At 50.2% G+C, this 13,613-nt stretch overlaps 2 protein-coding genes across 2 annotated transcripts; one reads left to right on the top strand and one right to left on the bottom strand.

Annotated features, from left to right (window-relative positions):
- Window positions 1-901: 901 nt before the first annotated feature.
- On the bottom strand, window positions 902-5,290 carry LOC123155744 (phospholipase D alpha 2). Its single transcript, XM_044573889.1, has 3 exons — window positions 5,118-5,290; window positions 1,684-3,613; window positions 902-1,589 (listed from the first exon to the last, which is right to left on the bottom strand). The coding sequence occupies exons 1-3, from the start codon at window positions 5,223-5,225 to the stop codon at window positions 1,153-1,155; spliced, it is 2,475 nt and encodes an 824-aa protein (XP_044429824.1). The 5' UTR covers window positions 5,226-5,290; the 3' UTR covers window positions 902-1,152.
- Window positions 5,291-7,491: 2,201 nt separating this feature from the next.
- Window positions 7,492-10,856, top strand: LOC123163195 (phospholipase D alpha 2). The gene is made up of 3 exons (XM_044580942.1): window positions 7,492-7,693; window positions 8,163-10,095; window positions 10,197-10,856. Exons 1-3 carry the CDS (start codon window positions 7,586-7,588, stop codon window positions 10,634-10,636), a joined length of 2,481 nt encoding a protein of 826 aa, XP_044436877.1. The 5' UTR covers window positions 7,492-7,585; the 3' UTR covers window positions 10,637-10,856.
- The last annotated feature ends 2,757 nt before the right edge of the window (window positions 10,857-13,613 follow it).

Here is a 13,613-nt window from a genome sequence, read left to right as displayed (position 1 = left end):
GTTTTTCTGTAGAATTGATAAGTTTACATATTTTAATTGTAGAATTGTTGTATAACAGAGAGGACAGGAAACATTGCATCTCTTTTCCAGTAACCTTTCTACAGAGAAGAAGGTCATCGCTATTTCAGTCCCTTTTCCAGAGAAATAAGGTGTGATGACTTATTTAGTGCATATTTTACGATTTATTTATGAATTTTAAAATGCTTACAGAGTAATATTTGATATGTGCTTCAATTATGGGACGAACGGAGTAGTATCTTGTCATGTTGTATTTGCGGGGAAAAGAACCAGTGTCGATCGGACCAACCTGACTCAAAACCCTAGCTGAGCAACTTGCTGGCAGTGGTGAGCTTGATTCCCACCCACGCTTATTTCTGGCTGATTTAGCCAGAACCACACCTTGTACGCATCCCCTTTCAAGTGAAAATAAATAAATCAGGAGAAGCCTAGAAAACTTTTTGCAATATTTATATATGTACATCTCATCTGCTTTTGTTTGATGCACTAATGTACTACCTTTATTATTATTTTTGCAAATGAATGTATAACTCAATTAATAATAACAGATAGTTACATGTACTCAGATGAAAGATGAAATATAGATCTGATTTACATTCTGTTTCAGTTTAGCTATACCTCTCTCGTTTGAAGTGAAGAGAAGTTAAGACCAGATTATCAACTCGCACAATCTTATAGGGTAAATGCAAGCCTAAGCTTGATGAGACAGATTAATTATATTTCTTGTTGTGCTTATATATCTTTGACAAATTATACAACGCATCAAAAACATATCCTGATCGGAAACAATCACATATCGTTCTTTCTATAGATAAAACAATGCATCAACAGGTGAAGATGAATGGTACAATCTAGCTTAATGAACTGCGGCGATGGCAATCACTTATCGAGAGAGTGTTTTCTCATTTCTTCCTCCATTTATTCATGAAAAGGAAAACGTGTGAACTGCCTGCTCACGGTACAAAGGCATGGCTCGCACAAATCGCGGTCCACGCTAACGAACTAGCTAACAGAAAACGGGAAATAGTTTTAGGAAAATAGTAACTAAATTCTACTAGTAACTAAGAAAGCTGACGTGCCAGAACTAATCAAACACCACTACTAGCTAGGAGCAGCTAGCAAACCTGGCTCCATCTATGTGCTCATGTAATAATCGTCATGTCCAGTTGGCTTACCAAGGACGCGGGCCTGTGTGTCAGGGAAGAATTCGAATCCCGGTATCATCCAGGTCGTGCCGGCCTTGCTTACGGCGACGGGGTAGGTGAGCAGGTGGCCTGGGAGGTCCCCTGTAAGCTCGTCGCCGACGTAGAGGTTCCAGTACTCATCAGCCATCTTGTTGACCCTCCGCACGCATTCTAGGCTCCCCGGGCGGAGGAAGTCGTCGTGCGTCTTGCCGAGGTGCTCGTACCAGAGCGACATCCGGAAGCCATGGATGTGCCCTTTGGCGAGCTCGGTATCGGTGTTGATGCGGTGCGGCTGGTACGCGCCAATGGCGATCTCGGTGTCCCTGTTCCCCGCCATGGACCGCTCGTTGAGGTTGGCAGATCCGACAATGATGTACTCGTCATCAACTGAACAAGACGAGAGGTACATATTAGTTAGCTATCAAGGTGATTGAAGCAATGCAATGCAAGTAGATAATAACGGAGGAGAAATATTACGTACCTATCATCATTTTGGAGTGAACGTAGATCATGAACCGGCGTGCGTTCTGCGCCTTGGCATAGTCCGTGCCGTCCTTTGGGCCTTTCGCAGGCTGGTATTCGCCGCCCTCTGGGTTCCTCGCCTCGCGGTTCCCTAAGCAGAAGAAGGTAAGGTAGTCCCTGGGATCAGCGTCTATGTTCTTGGCCTGCAGCGCAGCGGCAATGTCGTTGTACATCATGGACATGGTCCTCCTCTGGTTGTCCAGCATCGCCTGCCTGTACATATGCGTAGGGTAGCCCTCCGACCACATGGGCACCACGACGTAGACCGCGAAGCGCTCACCGGCCTCGATCTTCCTCACGATCTTGAGCGAGAGCTCTCTAGGGATCGTGTGATTCGCCTGGACTGCCGCCGGATCTATGCCAACGCCGGACTTCCACTGGAAGGAACTGCCGATGAAGTACTGGTTCTCGATGTAGATGAAGTTCTTTGCGGCACGTATTGCGTGGATGTAGGCGTCCTGGATGCTCCTCTCGAACACATGGTGCTTGTCCTGGACGAGGCCGGCCTCGTAGGCAGCCTCCATGGAGTCGGGGAAGCCCACGGTGGCCATGTTGTCAATGGACCGGAACAGCTGCACACTCCACGCCTCCTGGTCGCCGGGGAGTGTCACTGGCAATGAGGACGGTGCGACCTTGCCCTCGATGGCTACAAGGTCGACCAGGTGCTCCTTGTCACCGCCTTGTATCCTCCATCGCTGCTCGAAGTTGTGGAGCACGTCCCATGCCACGGGGCCCTCGAGCTTGGTGTGGATGTCGTGCCATGGCTCCCTGGGCCCGCCCTTCTCGAGCGTCGCAGACTCGTCCCTGAAGTTGACTTGGTTGAAGTCCTGGCTGTGTGCCTGCCCCGTGCCCAGTGTCCTGAACAGGGAGTGGGACTGCGTGTCATAGCGTCCATAGCTCACGTCGAGGCCGCCGACGAAGCTGACGATCTGGCGGTGCCCGTCCGACGACGACGACAGCTCCTGGTCGACGACAATTGCCTTCTGGTGGTGGCTGTAAAATATGGAGTCGGTAGGCCGCTTGGCGTCGAAGATGTAGCCTCTAACGTACATGTTCCTCGGGCAGAGGACGCACTGCACGCGGCTGCCGCGGAAGTACTTGGCCGTCACCTCGTCCCTCGTGCCCAAGAGGCCGGCTTCATACAAGCCTTCAATGGAGGAGACGTCGTTCCACACGAGCAGGAGCACGTGCACGCCCTCGTTGGCCTTGCGCTTCAGGAGCTCGCCAAGGGTTTCCTGCTGGTTCCCGTCACGCACCAGCGTGATGTGGGGGAACACCGACCAGCCGGTGATGTACACCAGATGCCGGGCATTGCTGATGGCGTCGTACAGGTCTTCCCAGCAGTGCCCGGGCTTGTAGAGCCCGCCGCCGTCGAGCTGGATCTTGGGGTCGAACTCCTCAGACGCATGCGCGTCCTGGTACAGGGTGACCCTGCACCCCGTCCTCTGCGAGAAGAAGGTGTGGGGCACCTTGGCGCCGCCGATGCCGATGCCGCCGCCCCACGCCAGGCCTTGGTCAGCGACATCGCGGAAGTTGATCTGCACGTGTATCTTGGGCCCATCCCAGAGCTTCTTTCTGTTGGCGCCAAGGACGTCGAACCAGCGGTTGATTGTGTCGTCGCTGTTGAGGAGCTCCAGAGCGGGCAGGTAGGCGCTGCCGAGGACTGTGTCGTCGGCGAGGCCAAGCTGCTCGATCATCACAGAGATGACGACGTCGGCGGCGTGGTGGGCGCAGTAGGCGCGGAGCGGCTCGTTCCATCGCGCGATTCCGGTTGAAGGGACGGCGATGGTACGCGTCCGGGCAACGCACGCACTGCCGAGGTAGATGGCCGCGTACACCCGCGGCAGGCCCTTGCCCAAACCCGTCGTCTCTTGGACACCTTGCACAATCTATGTACGGGAATAGCTTTTAGTTAAGTCGATAATTCAGAGTGTAGGCAGAGTCATAGTTTTGAATAGCATGCTATGTCATTTAGCGACGGCTCTGTCAAAAACTCTGAAAAGTTATAGCGAAGCTAAGCCCATTTAGCATTTCTAAAATAATAATAATAATAAATGAAAAAAGTATGCATGCAATCATGCATCACATGTGATATATCCATATACTTGCATATAAATGTTCACACTAAAACATTCGAGCACTGATAAGGCATCCTAATTCATTAACCAAGTTTTGCATCAATATATATATAACAAGAAGAAAGAATGAGGTACAAATTTGGGCCGCTGCGACGAGGTTTCCGAAAAGCCTAGAAAGTTTTGGTCCAATAGCAACTTATAGCGCCGCTAAATGACTCCAGATTTAGTACTACAGCAGAAAAAACGGGCGAAAAACCGAACCGGGAGCATGGTTATTTTCCCTTTCCAAAAGAGGCACGTCCGTGCCTCTCGCAAAATCACAACCATGCCTCTCATGGAAGCAAAACCGTGACTATCGTGAAAGGAAAAAAACCAGAAAGCGCGTTTTTTTTCTGTTTCCGAGAGGCACGGCCGTGACTCTCGCGAAAGCACAACCGTGCCTCTCGCGAAAGCAAAATCGTGACTCTCGTGAAAGAAAAAAAACAGAAAACGCGTATTTTTTTCCCTTTCCGAGAGGCACGGCCGTGACTCTTGCAAAAGCACAACCGTGCCTCTCACGGAAGCAAAACCGTGACTCTCGCGAAAGAAAAAAAAAAGAAAACGCGTTTTGTTTTTCCCTTTCCGAGAGGCACGGCCGTGACTCTCGCGAAAGCACAACCGAGCCTCTCGCGGAAGCAAAATCGTGACTCTCGCAAAAGAAAAAACAACAGAAAACGTGTTTTATTTTTCCCTTTCCGAGAGGCATGGTCGTGACTCGCGAAAGCATAACCGTGACTCTCGGGAAAGAAAAAAAAGCAGAAAACATGTTTTTTTCGCGCAATTTTTTTTCTCGAAAAGCTAAGAAAGACCGGGGGGAAATCAAAACATCGAAAAAACCCAAAAAAAATTTTAAAAGACAAAAACGCGTGCGGAAAAATAAAAAAAACCCGGAGGGAGCGTCCAGAGCGCGACACGTGGCGAATGGCTGAGAGCGCGCCAAGTGTCGCTGATCGTTGCAAGGCTCCCGAAGGAGTGCTCGTTAACTAGTTGCTCCCTCAATATATATAACAAGAAGGAAGAATGAGGTAGAAATTTGGGCCGCTGCGACGAGGTTTTCGAAAAGCCTAGAAAGTTTTGGTCCAATAGCAACTTATAGCGCCGCTAAATGACTCCAGATTTAGTACTACAGCAGAAAATAGCAAGTTTTAGCGGCATTTTCAATTTAGCACTAACAATGCAAAGATTTAAAGGGAGGGCTCTTTAGTGACATATATAGCGAAGCTAACTTTGGTGTAAAGAAAAATGAAAAGACCAACGAGACACCCAGCTGACGTACATTGCCGAGGAAACCGGGGACAATGCCGGTGTGGCGGGAGCGGTCGTGGATGTTGTCGGCCCCCACGATGGTGGCATTGATGGTGCCGTGGAGCCGCAGATTCGCCATTGCTTGCTCCTTGGACCGGTAAGGAGAATGGGAATGAAGGATGTGGTGGTGACCGGTGAGCAAGCTGCTTCACTTGGATGGTGTCTCAAAGGTGTTGCTAGGCAGTGCATTTATAGCCGGCCGGTACGTGCAGATTGAGAGATGGAGGCTAAGTTCATGGATTCTTGCTTCAGATCAGACCTGCATCCAATTACCTTGCGCCCAATTGGCCAAATGAATTATATATGGCATGTGCCAGTGCCACTTGGCTAGTTGCCTCAATCGATTCTAGGCACTGCATCTAGTGGATCCTGCTACTGAAATTAGCTATTGGCCAATTCGAGGTGTTGCTAGGCAGTGCACTTATAGCCGCTACAGGTCCAACGAGAAAGATGCTTCAACATGTGCAGTGCGTGTGGATATCGAGGGCTGGAGGATAAATTAGATGCTTCAACATTAGCCAATTGGTTTATAGGTTAATATATCATGTGCCACTTGCATGGCTAGTTGCCTCAGTCGCACGTGCTAAACCGAACTCTGCCGAAAGCCCCATCTTGACGCTAGCTACATCCTTATCCTGTTACGCATGTGATTACGAGCTGCAAAACTAGTTTGCTAAGAATTAAGACCTAGCTTTGCTTCACATGCACATATTCTGCACCTTGCTTCAAGTGTGAACTGAGAGCTGGAGGCTAAGTTAAACAACTCTCACTTCAGATCTGCAGTGTCCATAAGGAGGTGCAGTCATATGGATCCTATTCATACAACCGACGCCCAATCGGCCAATTGGTTTATATGCTAATCATGTGCCACTTGGCAAGTTGCCTCAATCTTGTCTGCTGCAATGATCTGCGCGTAAAGCATATCCGATCTTTAGGCTAAGTTCATCGATTCTTGCTTTCAGATCAGCCGCGTCCACAAGGATCAAGGTGCAGCTGTGGATCCTATTCAAATCACCTAGCGCCCAGTTAGCCAAGTGATTTATTGGTTAATCCATCATGTGCCACTTGCATGGCTAGATGTCATTCATCAAATTACCTATAGCACCCAATTGTTCAATTGGTTTATAGGTTAGTCATGTGCCACTTCCCTCAATCGCACGTGCTAGACCGAACTATGCAGAAAGCCCCATCTTGACGCTAACTACATCCTTATAGCCACCACTTATAGCCACTCATAAAATAAGGTTAGCTATAATTAGCTATAAGAGTACTAATTTTTCTCACCTTCTCTCTATCTCTTTCTTCATATTTATTGTATCAACTTAGGAATCCGCATATATATAGCTACGCTTTTGCATGAGACCCCACTCCCCTTAATTTTTCATGTCTCTCTCGTCCACATAGGCTAAATTCCCATGTAAGCGGGTTATAAGCATGTTATTGTACTTGCTCTTATCCGACTTATTAAAAATAAAAAAAGTCTTTAACATGCTTGTTTGGCCGTTACTTTTTCAGACACGTGGAAACCATTGGAAACAAGCACAACTTATTATTAATGCATGAGAAGTCCAATATTATTATTTTCACCTTAAGTTTTGATATATTTAGCTTTTAATGAGTCTAATTGATCAGATTCATCAATGCAGGCATTCATAATTTAACTACACATGTGATTACGAGCTGCAAAACTAGCTTGCTAGGACTTTGGTTATCTAGCTTTGCTTCACATGCATATATTCTGCACCTTGCTGCAAGTGTAAGCTGAAAGCTGGAGGCTAAGTTAAACAACACTTACTTCAGATCCGCAGTGTCCATAAGGAGGTGCAGCCAATTGGTTTTTATATGCTGATCATGTGCTGCTTGGCAAGTTGCCTCAACCCCATCTGCTGCAATGATATCTGTGTGTAAAGCATGTCCCATCTTGAATCTACATCTTAGAGCAACTCTGGCAGATCCTTCCCAACCAAAAAAGAAAACCGCCATTGTGAATAGGTGCTAGGTAATTTGAATGGCAACTAGCCAAGTGGCCGGCATGCTTTCCAAGGTTTAGCACGTGTGACTGACGCAACTAGCCATGCATGCAAGTGACACATTATTAACCTATAAACCAATTGGGCGCTAGGTAATTTTGGCAACTAGCCATGCAAGTGGCACATGATGAATTAACATATACAAATCACATGGGCATGCAAGCTGCACCTCCTTGTGAACGCTGCTGATCTGAAGCAAAAATCGATGAACTTAGCCTCCAGATCTCAATCTAAACGTATCTCTTGAAGCATCTTTCTCCTTGGACCTGTGCCGGCTATAAATGTACTGCCTAGCAACACCCTTCGTGCCACCATCCTAGCTAGCTAGTGAAGCAGCGTGCCCAGCAGTCACCACCACATCCTCCATTCTCCTTAGCGTACGTCTTGAGATCCAAGGAGCTAGCAAGCAATGGCGCATCTGCGGCTCCACGGCACCATCAACGCTACCATCGTGTGGGCCGACAACATCCACGATCGCTCCCGCCACACCGGCATCGTCCCCGGCTTCCTCGGCAATGTACATCCGTTCTTGATCTTTTTAGTTTACATTGTAGTTTTAAATAGCGCGCTATCTCGGCGTTATACCGTTTGGAGTGGCATTGTACTAAGCCGTTTAGCACCATTTACCGCCAGTTCACGCTATAGCGCAATTTAGCACCCTCTTTTTGTCGCTATTTACCATAGCCTGCTATTTAAAGCTTTTGTTTGCACTTCATGATGAATGGTTAATTGACTTAACTAGAAGCAATTAGTTCCCCTATGTAGATTGTGCAATGTGTATGTCTTCTTGATCTTTTTCAGTCTACAAAATCACACCAAACCGTTTAGCACCCCATTAACGCACTATTTTTGCGCTGTTTGTTATTGGGTGTGACTAGATCTCAGTCAACTGAGATTTAGCAAGACTATTGTCATAATCCGCTATTTAAAATTTTGGTTATGAATAATGATGAACTTAACTAAAAATGTGTAATTCCCGTACATAGATTGTGCAAGGTGTGCAGGAGACGACGGGTTTGGGCAAGGGCCTGTCGCGGATGTACGCGGCCATCTACCTCGGCAGCGCGTGCATCGCGCGAACGCGTACCATTGCCGTCCCTGCAGCTGGAAGCGCGCAATGGAACGAGCCACTCCGCGCCTATTGCGCCCACCACGCCGCCGACGTCGTCATCTCCGTCATGATCGAGCAGCTCGGCCTCAACGACGACACGGTCCTCGGCCGCGCCTACCTGCCCGCCCGGGAGCTCCTCAACAGCAACGGCACAACAATCGACCGCTGGTTCGACGTCCTTGGCGCGGACAGGAAGAAGCTCCCGGATGGGCCCAAGATACAGGTGCAGATCAGCTTCCGCGATGTCGCCGACCAAGGCGTGTCATGGGGCGGTGGCGTCGGCTCCGGCGTGGTTCCCCACACCTTCTTCTCCCAGAGGCCCGGGTGCAGGGTCACCCTGTACCAGGACGCGCACGCGTCTCCGGAGTTCGACCCCAAGATCCAGCTCGACGGCGGGGGGCTCTACAAGCCCGGGCATTGCTGGGAAGACATATACGACGCCATCAGCAACGCACGGCACCTGGTGTACATCACCGCCTGGTCGATGTTCCCCCACATCACGCTGGTGCGGGACCGGGACGGCGACCAGGAAACCCTCGGCGAGCTCCTGAAGCGCAAGGGCGGCGAGGGCGTGCACGTGCTCCTGCTCGTGTGGAACGACATCTCCTCCATTGATGGCCTGCACGAGGTCGGCGTCATGGACACGAGGGACCAGCTCACGGCCAAGTACTTCCGCGGCAGCCGCGTCCAGTGCGTCCTCTGCCCGAGGAACTGGTCCGTCAGAGGCTACATCATCGACCCCAAGACGCCCGTCGACACGGTCGTTTACAGTCACCACCAGAAGACCATCACCGTCGACCAGGAGCTGCCTGAATCTTCGTCCGGGTCGGACGGGCGCCGCCAGATCGTTAGCTTCCTCGGCGGCCTCGACATGTGCAATGGACGCTACGACACGCAGTCCCACTCCCTGTTCAGGACGCTGGGCACGGGGCAGGCGCACAGCAACGACTTCAGCCAAATCAACTTCAGCGACGAGGACGCGACGCTTGACAAGGGTGGGCCGAGGACGCCATGGCACGACATCCATGCCAAGGTCGAGGGAGCCGTGGCGTGGGACGTGCTGCACAACTTCGAGCAGCGATGGATGAAACAAGGCGGTGGCAAGGAGCACCTGGTCGACCTTGTGGCCCTCGAGAGCAAGGTCGCTCCGTCCTCGTGGCCGGTGACGCTCCCCGGCGACCACGAGGCGTGGAGTGTGCAGCTGTTCCGGTCCATCGACAGCATCTCCACCGTCGGCTTCCCCGACTCCATGGAGGCTGCCTATGATGCTGGCCTCGTTCAGGACAAGCACCGAGTGTTCGAGAGGAGCATCCAGGACGCCTACATCCACGCCATACGTGCCGCAAAGAGCTTCATCTACATCGAGAACCAGTACTTCGCCGGCAGTTCCTTCCAGTGGAAAACCCACGATGGCATAGACCCGGCGGACGTCGGGGCGTGCCAGCAGATCCCCAGAGAGCTCTCGCTCAAGATCGTGAGCAAGATCGAGGCCGGCGAACGCTTCGCGGTCTATGTCGTGGTGCCCATGTGGTCGGAAGGCACCCCTACGGGGCGATACAGGCAGGCGATGCTGGACAACCAGAGGAGGACGATGGCCCTGATGTACGACGACATCGCCGTTGCGCTGCAGGCCAAGAAGATCGACGCCAACCCCAGGGACTACCTTACCTTCTTCTGCTTAGGGAACCGGGAGGCCAAGAGGGAGGGCGAGCACGAGCCGGCAAAACGCCCAAAGGATGGGACGGACTATGCCAGGGCGCAGAAGGCACGCCGGTTCATGATCTACGTTCACTCCAAGATGATGATAGGTACAGCCGGTACTCCATTAATAGTATCTGATGTTCTGCTTCCATTGCATTGCTTCATCATCTTGATAGCTAACTAAGTACGTACGTCTCGTCTTGTTCAGTTGATGATGAGTACATTATTGTGGGATCTGCCAACCTCAACGAGCGGTCCATGGCCGGGGACAGGGACAGCGAGATCGCCATCGGTGCCTACCAGCCGCACCGTGTCAACACCGATGCCGAGCTCGCCAAGGGGCACGTCCATGGCTTCCGGATGTCGCTGTGGCACGAGCACCTCGGCAGGACGCACGACGACTTCCTCCGCCCGGGGAGCCTAGAGTGCGTGCGGAGGGTCAACAAGATGGCCGATGAGTACTGGAACCTCTACGTCGGCGACCAGCAGCTCACGGACGACCTCCCCGGCCACCTGCTCACCTACCCCGTCGCCGTAAGCAAGGCCGGCACGGTCTCTACGCTCAAGGGTTTTGAATTCTTCCCTGACACGAAGGCTCGCGTGCTTGGTAAGCCGACTGGAATAAATGACTATTTTATGAGCATATAGATCCTGGTTAATTTGCTGCTCCTAGTCCTAGCCAGTGTTGATTAATGCTGGCACCTCGACTGTCTTAGTAGTCAGGATTCAGTGATTTTCTTGAAATTATTTTCCATTTTCTGTTAGCTAGTTTGCTAACGTGAGCCACGATTTGTGGGAGAGATCGGACATGAGCACGGTCGTTTTCTCTTTGAATAAATGAAGGAAGAAATCAATAACATTGCAGACATTTATGCAGCGTAAAAACACTATCTTGACTCCTCGCCGCAGTTCATAGCTTCGGCCAACAGCTAGATAGTGGCATGTTATCTTCAGCTAGGTGTTGATGTCCTGTTTTAACCACAGGAGAAACAATATGTGATTGATTTTGATTGTGAACTTTATTCGAATAAATTTTCATTGTAGCCCATTCTGTGGAGAAACTATATGTCAACAAAGGTCTCAAAGCGCTAGGAAACCTTTTCTGGTGAGCAAGGCAGCAAGCAAATACAGAATTGACCGGTTTATAAGAAAAACTAGGCCAAAAACTAACATGAAAAATAAACGCTGTCAAAAATAGACCACCACCTCCTAATATGACATCGACCCAGAGCAGTTGTAAGCAAGATCTTCAAAGACACCTTCAAAAACAAAAAAAGGGTTTCCAAGGATACCGATGTCACCGGCATTCACCCCCGTCGATCAATAAGCTTTAGCCTATACCCATGCGCGACCGCCCAACCGAACATTGTGAAATGTCCGGTCTAGACAACAACCTCCAACGCCACTCCTCTCTGGCCGGCCACAGCCTAATAGAAATACTCTTCGACAATGCCTCCAAGAGAAGGAGGACACCCACAGGAGCCAACATCACTGGCAAAGACATGTCCAAGAACAAGACCTACCCCACCACCTCTGGCTGGTCAATTCTCTAGTCTGCCTTGGCAATTGTGAATTTTCAATTTGTGGGTCAAAGTCTTTGCCCCATCAAAGCATCCGTTGAGAGAAACAAAGCCTCAAATCTTGCACTCGCCGCCAATTCAAAAGGCACTGGACTATTTGCCCTACTAAACTAAACTAATCCTAGGAGAGAACCATCAGATGCCACCTCTCGAATCTAAGAATGGAATGGCAGTCGGAAGTAGCTCGCAACAACCTCAAGTAGAGGCACATAAGATGAGCGTACAATAAACATGCATGCATTAATTAAGGAACAACCCAAAATGGACAGAAGCACAGCATACAAAAACACATGAGACGAAAGGTATCAAGGGCAATGACATACCAAGCAACAGTAAACTACTGAACAGAATATGATTTACCTTATGAATGAACCCAACAGTAGCAGTAGTATCCAACGGCCTCCAACAACACGGAGGTTTTCAACGTCTCACCTCCAAACTAAAACAAGCAATTAAGCAGAAAGTTAAAAACAAAACCAAACGGTGCCATGGCAGTAACTCATATCAGTTAAAAGAAAAGAACAAAAGCAGTAAGCATCCATGTGAAAACCCAGTAGGATCTAGACAAGAGAAAAGGTGGACCACATTAGTCTATTCTCCACACGGCTGAGAGCACACTTATAATCCCAGAGGCTGATTAGACCACCAAAAGCTACTAATAGTCACATGTACACCCCAGCCCCATTGAAACCATGCTACCACAGGAACCATAATCAGCAAACAGATCTAACACACGAAACAAGCCTGAAGACGACAACAAAAAACAAACAGACCAAATGAAGATGAATTCAGCAGACTAATTGTGATGTAAAGGCCACATAGTTTACTGCACTACCGGAACAGGGCTCTAAGCCGACAGCCAAATATATGCCGACGGCCACCGTCGGCCTAATCCGAGCTATGCCGACGGCGAGCTCCTGGCCGTCGGGCTATCCACGTCTACGCCGACAGCAGCCGTCGGCACATCACAGCCGTCGGCTTATCCCAGACTACGCCTACAGCTGCCGTCGGCATATATAGGCCGTCGGCATAGATGCGGGCCCGCTGACAACGGTCATCACGGCCGGCTAACGACGTCTAATCTATGCCGACGGCCGTGACGGGTGGCCGTCGGCATAGATACGGGTGACACGTCACCGATCCAGAGTGCACCGACCAGGACCTATGCCGACGGCAGCCGTCGGCATAGCTGACACATCATCGATCCGCGGCGCTGTCCATCTTCCCTGGCCGCAGCTATGTCGACGGCTTTGCCGTCGGCATAGTTTTTTTTCCCCATATATTATTATTATTATTATTAAGCATACAGTATGTGTTAATAAGCATACATATAGATTGTGTTAATAAGCATACATATAGTATGTGTAAATAAGCATATAGTATGTTAATAAGCATATAGTATGTGTTAATAAGCATACATATAGTTTTTTTTCTTTTTCTTCACTGTTTTCTTTATTATTATTATTTAACTAACTTACATACAGTATGTGTTAATAAGCCTACATACATAATTTTTCGGTTTGTACAGAGCGGTGTGACCCCCGTCACGAACGGTGCCGCCGCCAGCCGACAACTAGAATGGGGAACAGCCGCATCGGGTCTATACGAAGGGGACTTTGCTCCAAGTTTTTATATATATCGGATGACCTACCACAACCGGGTGGTGTTATGGCATGTCCAAAGAGGCGGCACGCATCTCCGGGGTGTGGCACCGTCACGGACGGCGCCGCCGCCGGCACCTGGAGGGGGGGAACGGACGCGTCGGGTCTACATGGAGTGGATGTTTCTGTGGGTTTGGCCCGGATGTTGCTCCCGGGTGTCCCTATGGGCGGACCTGACACAACCGGGTGGAGAGGTCCACTGGTCAAAGCCCGTCCGTGGGAAGTTAAAGGGCTAGATCTCGTGGTCAACCGCTCCTGGGTTAGGCGGGACGGGGGCCCTGGGGGGTAGCAATGCCACCGGAGCGTCGTACCAGGCCCTCATACATGCGGGGTGGTGTTGTGGCATGTCTAAAGAGGCGGCACGCGTCTCTGGTGCGTGGCCCC

This window comes from Triticum aestivum, chromosome 7B (genome assembly GCF_018294505.1).
Source record: "Triticum aestivum cultivar Chinese Spring chromosome 7B, IWGSC CS RefSeq v2.1, whole genome shotgun sequence".
Taxonomy (NCBI): domain Eukaryota; kingdom Viridiplantae; phylum Streptophyta; class Magnoliopsida; order Poales; family Poaceae; genus Triticum; species Triticum aestivum.
Note: the sequence above shows the minus strand (reverse complement) of the source record. Positions and strands in the feature narration are given on the sequence as shown.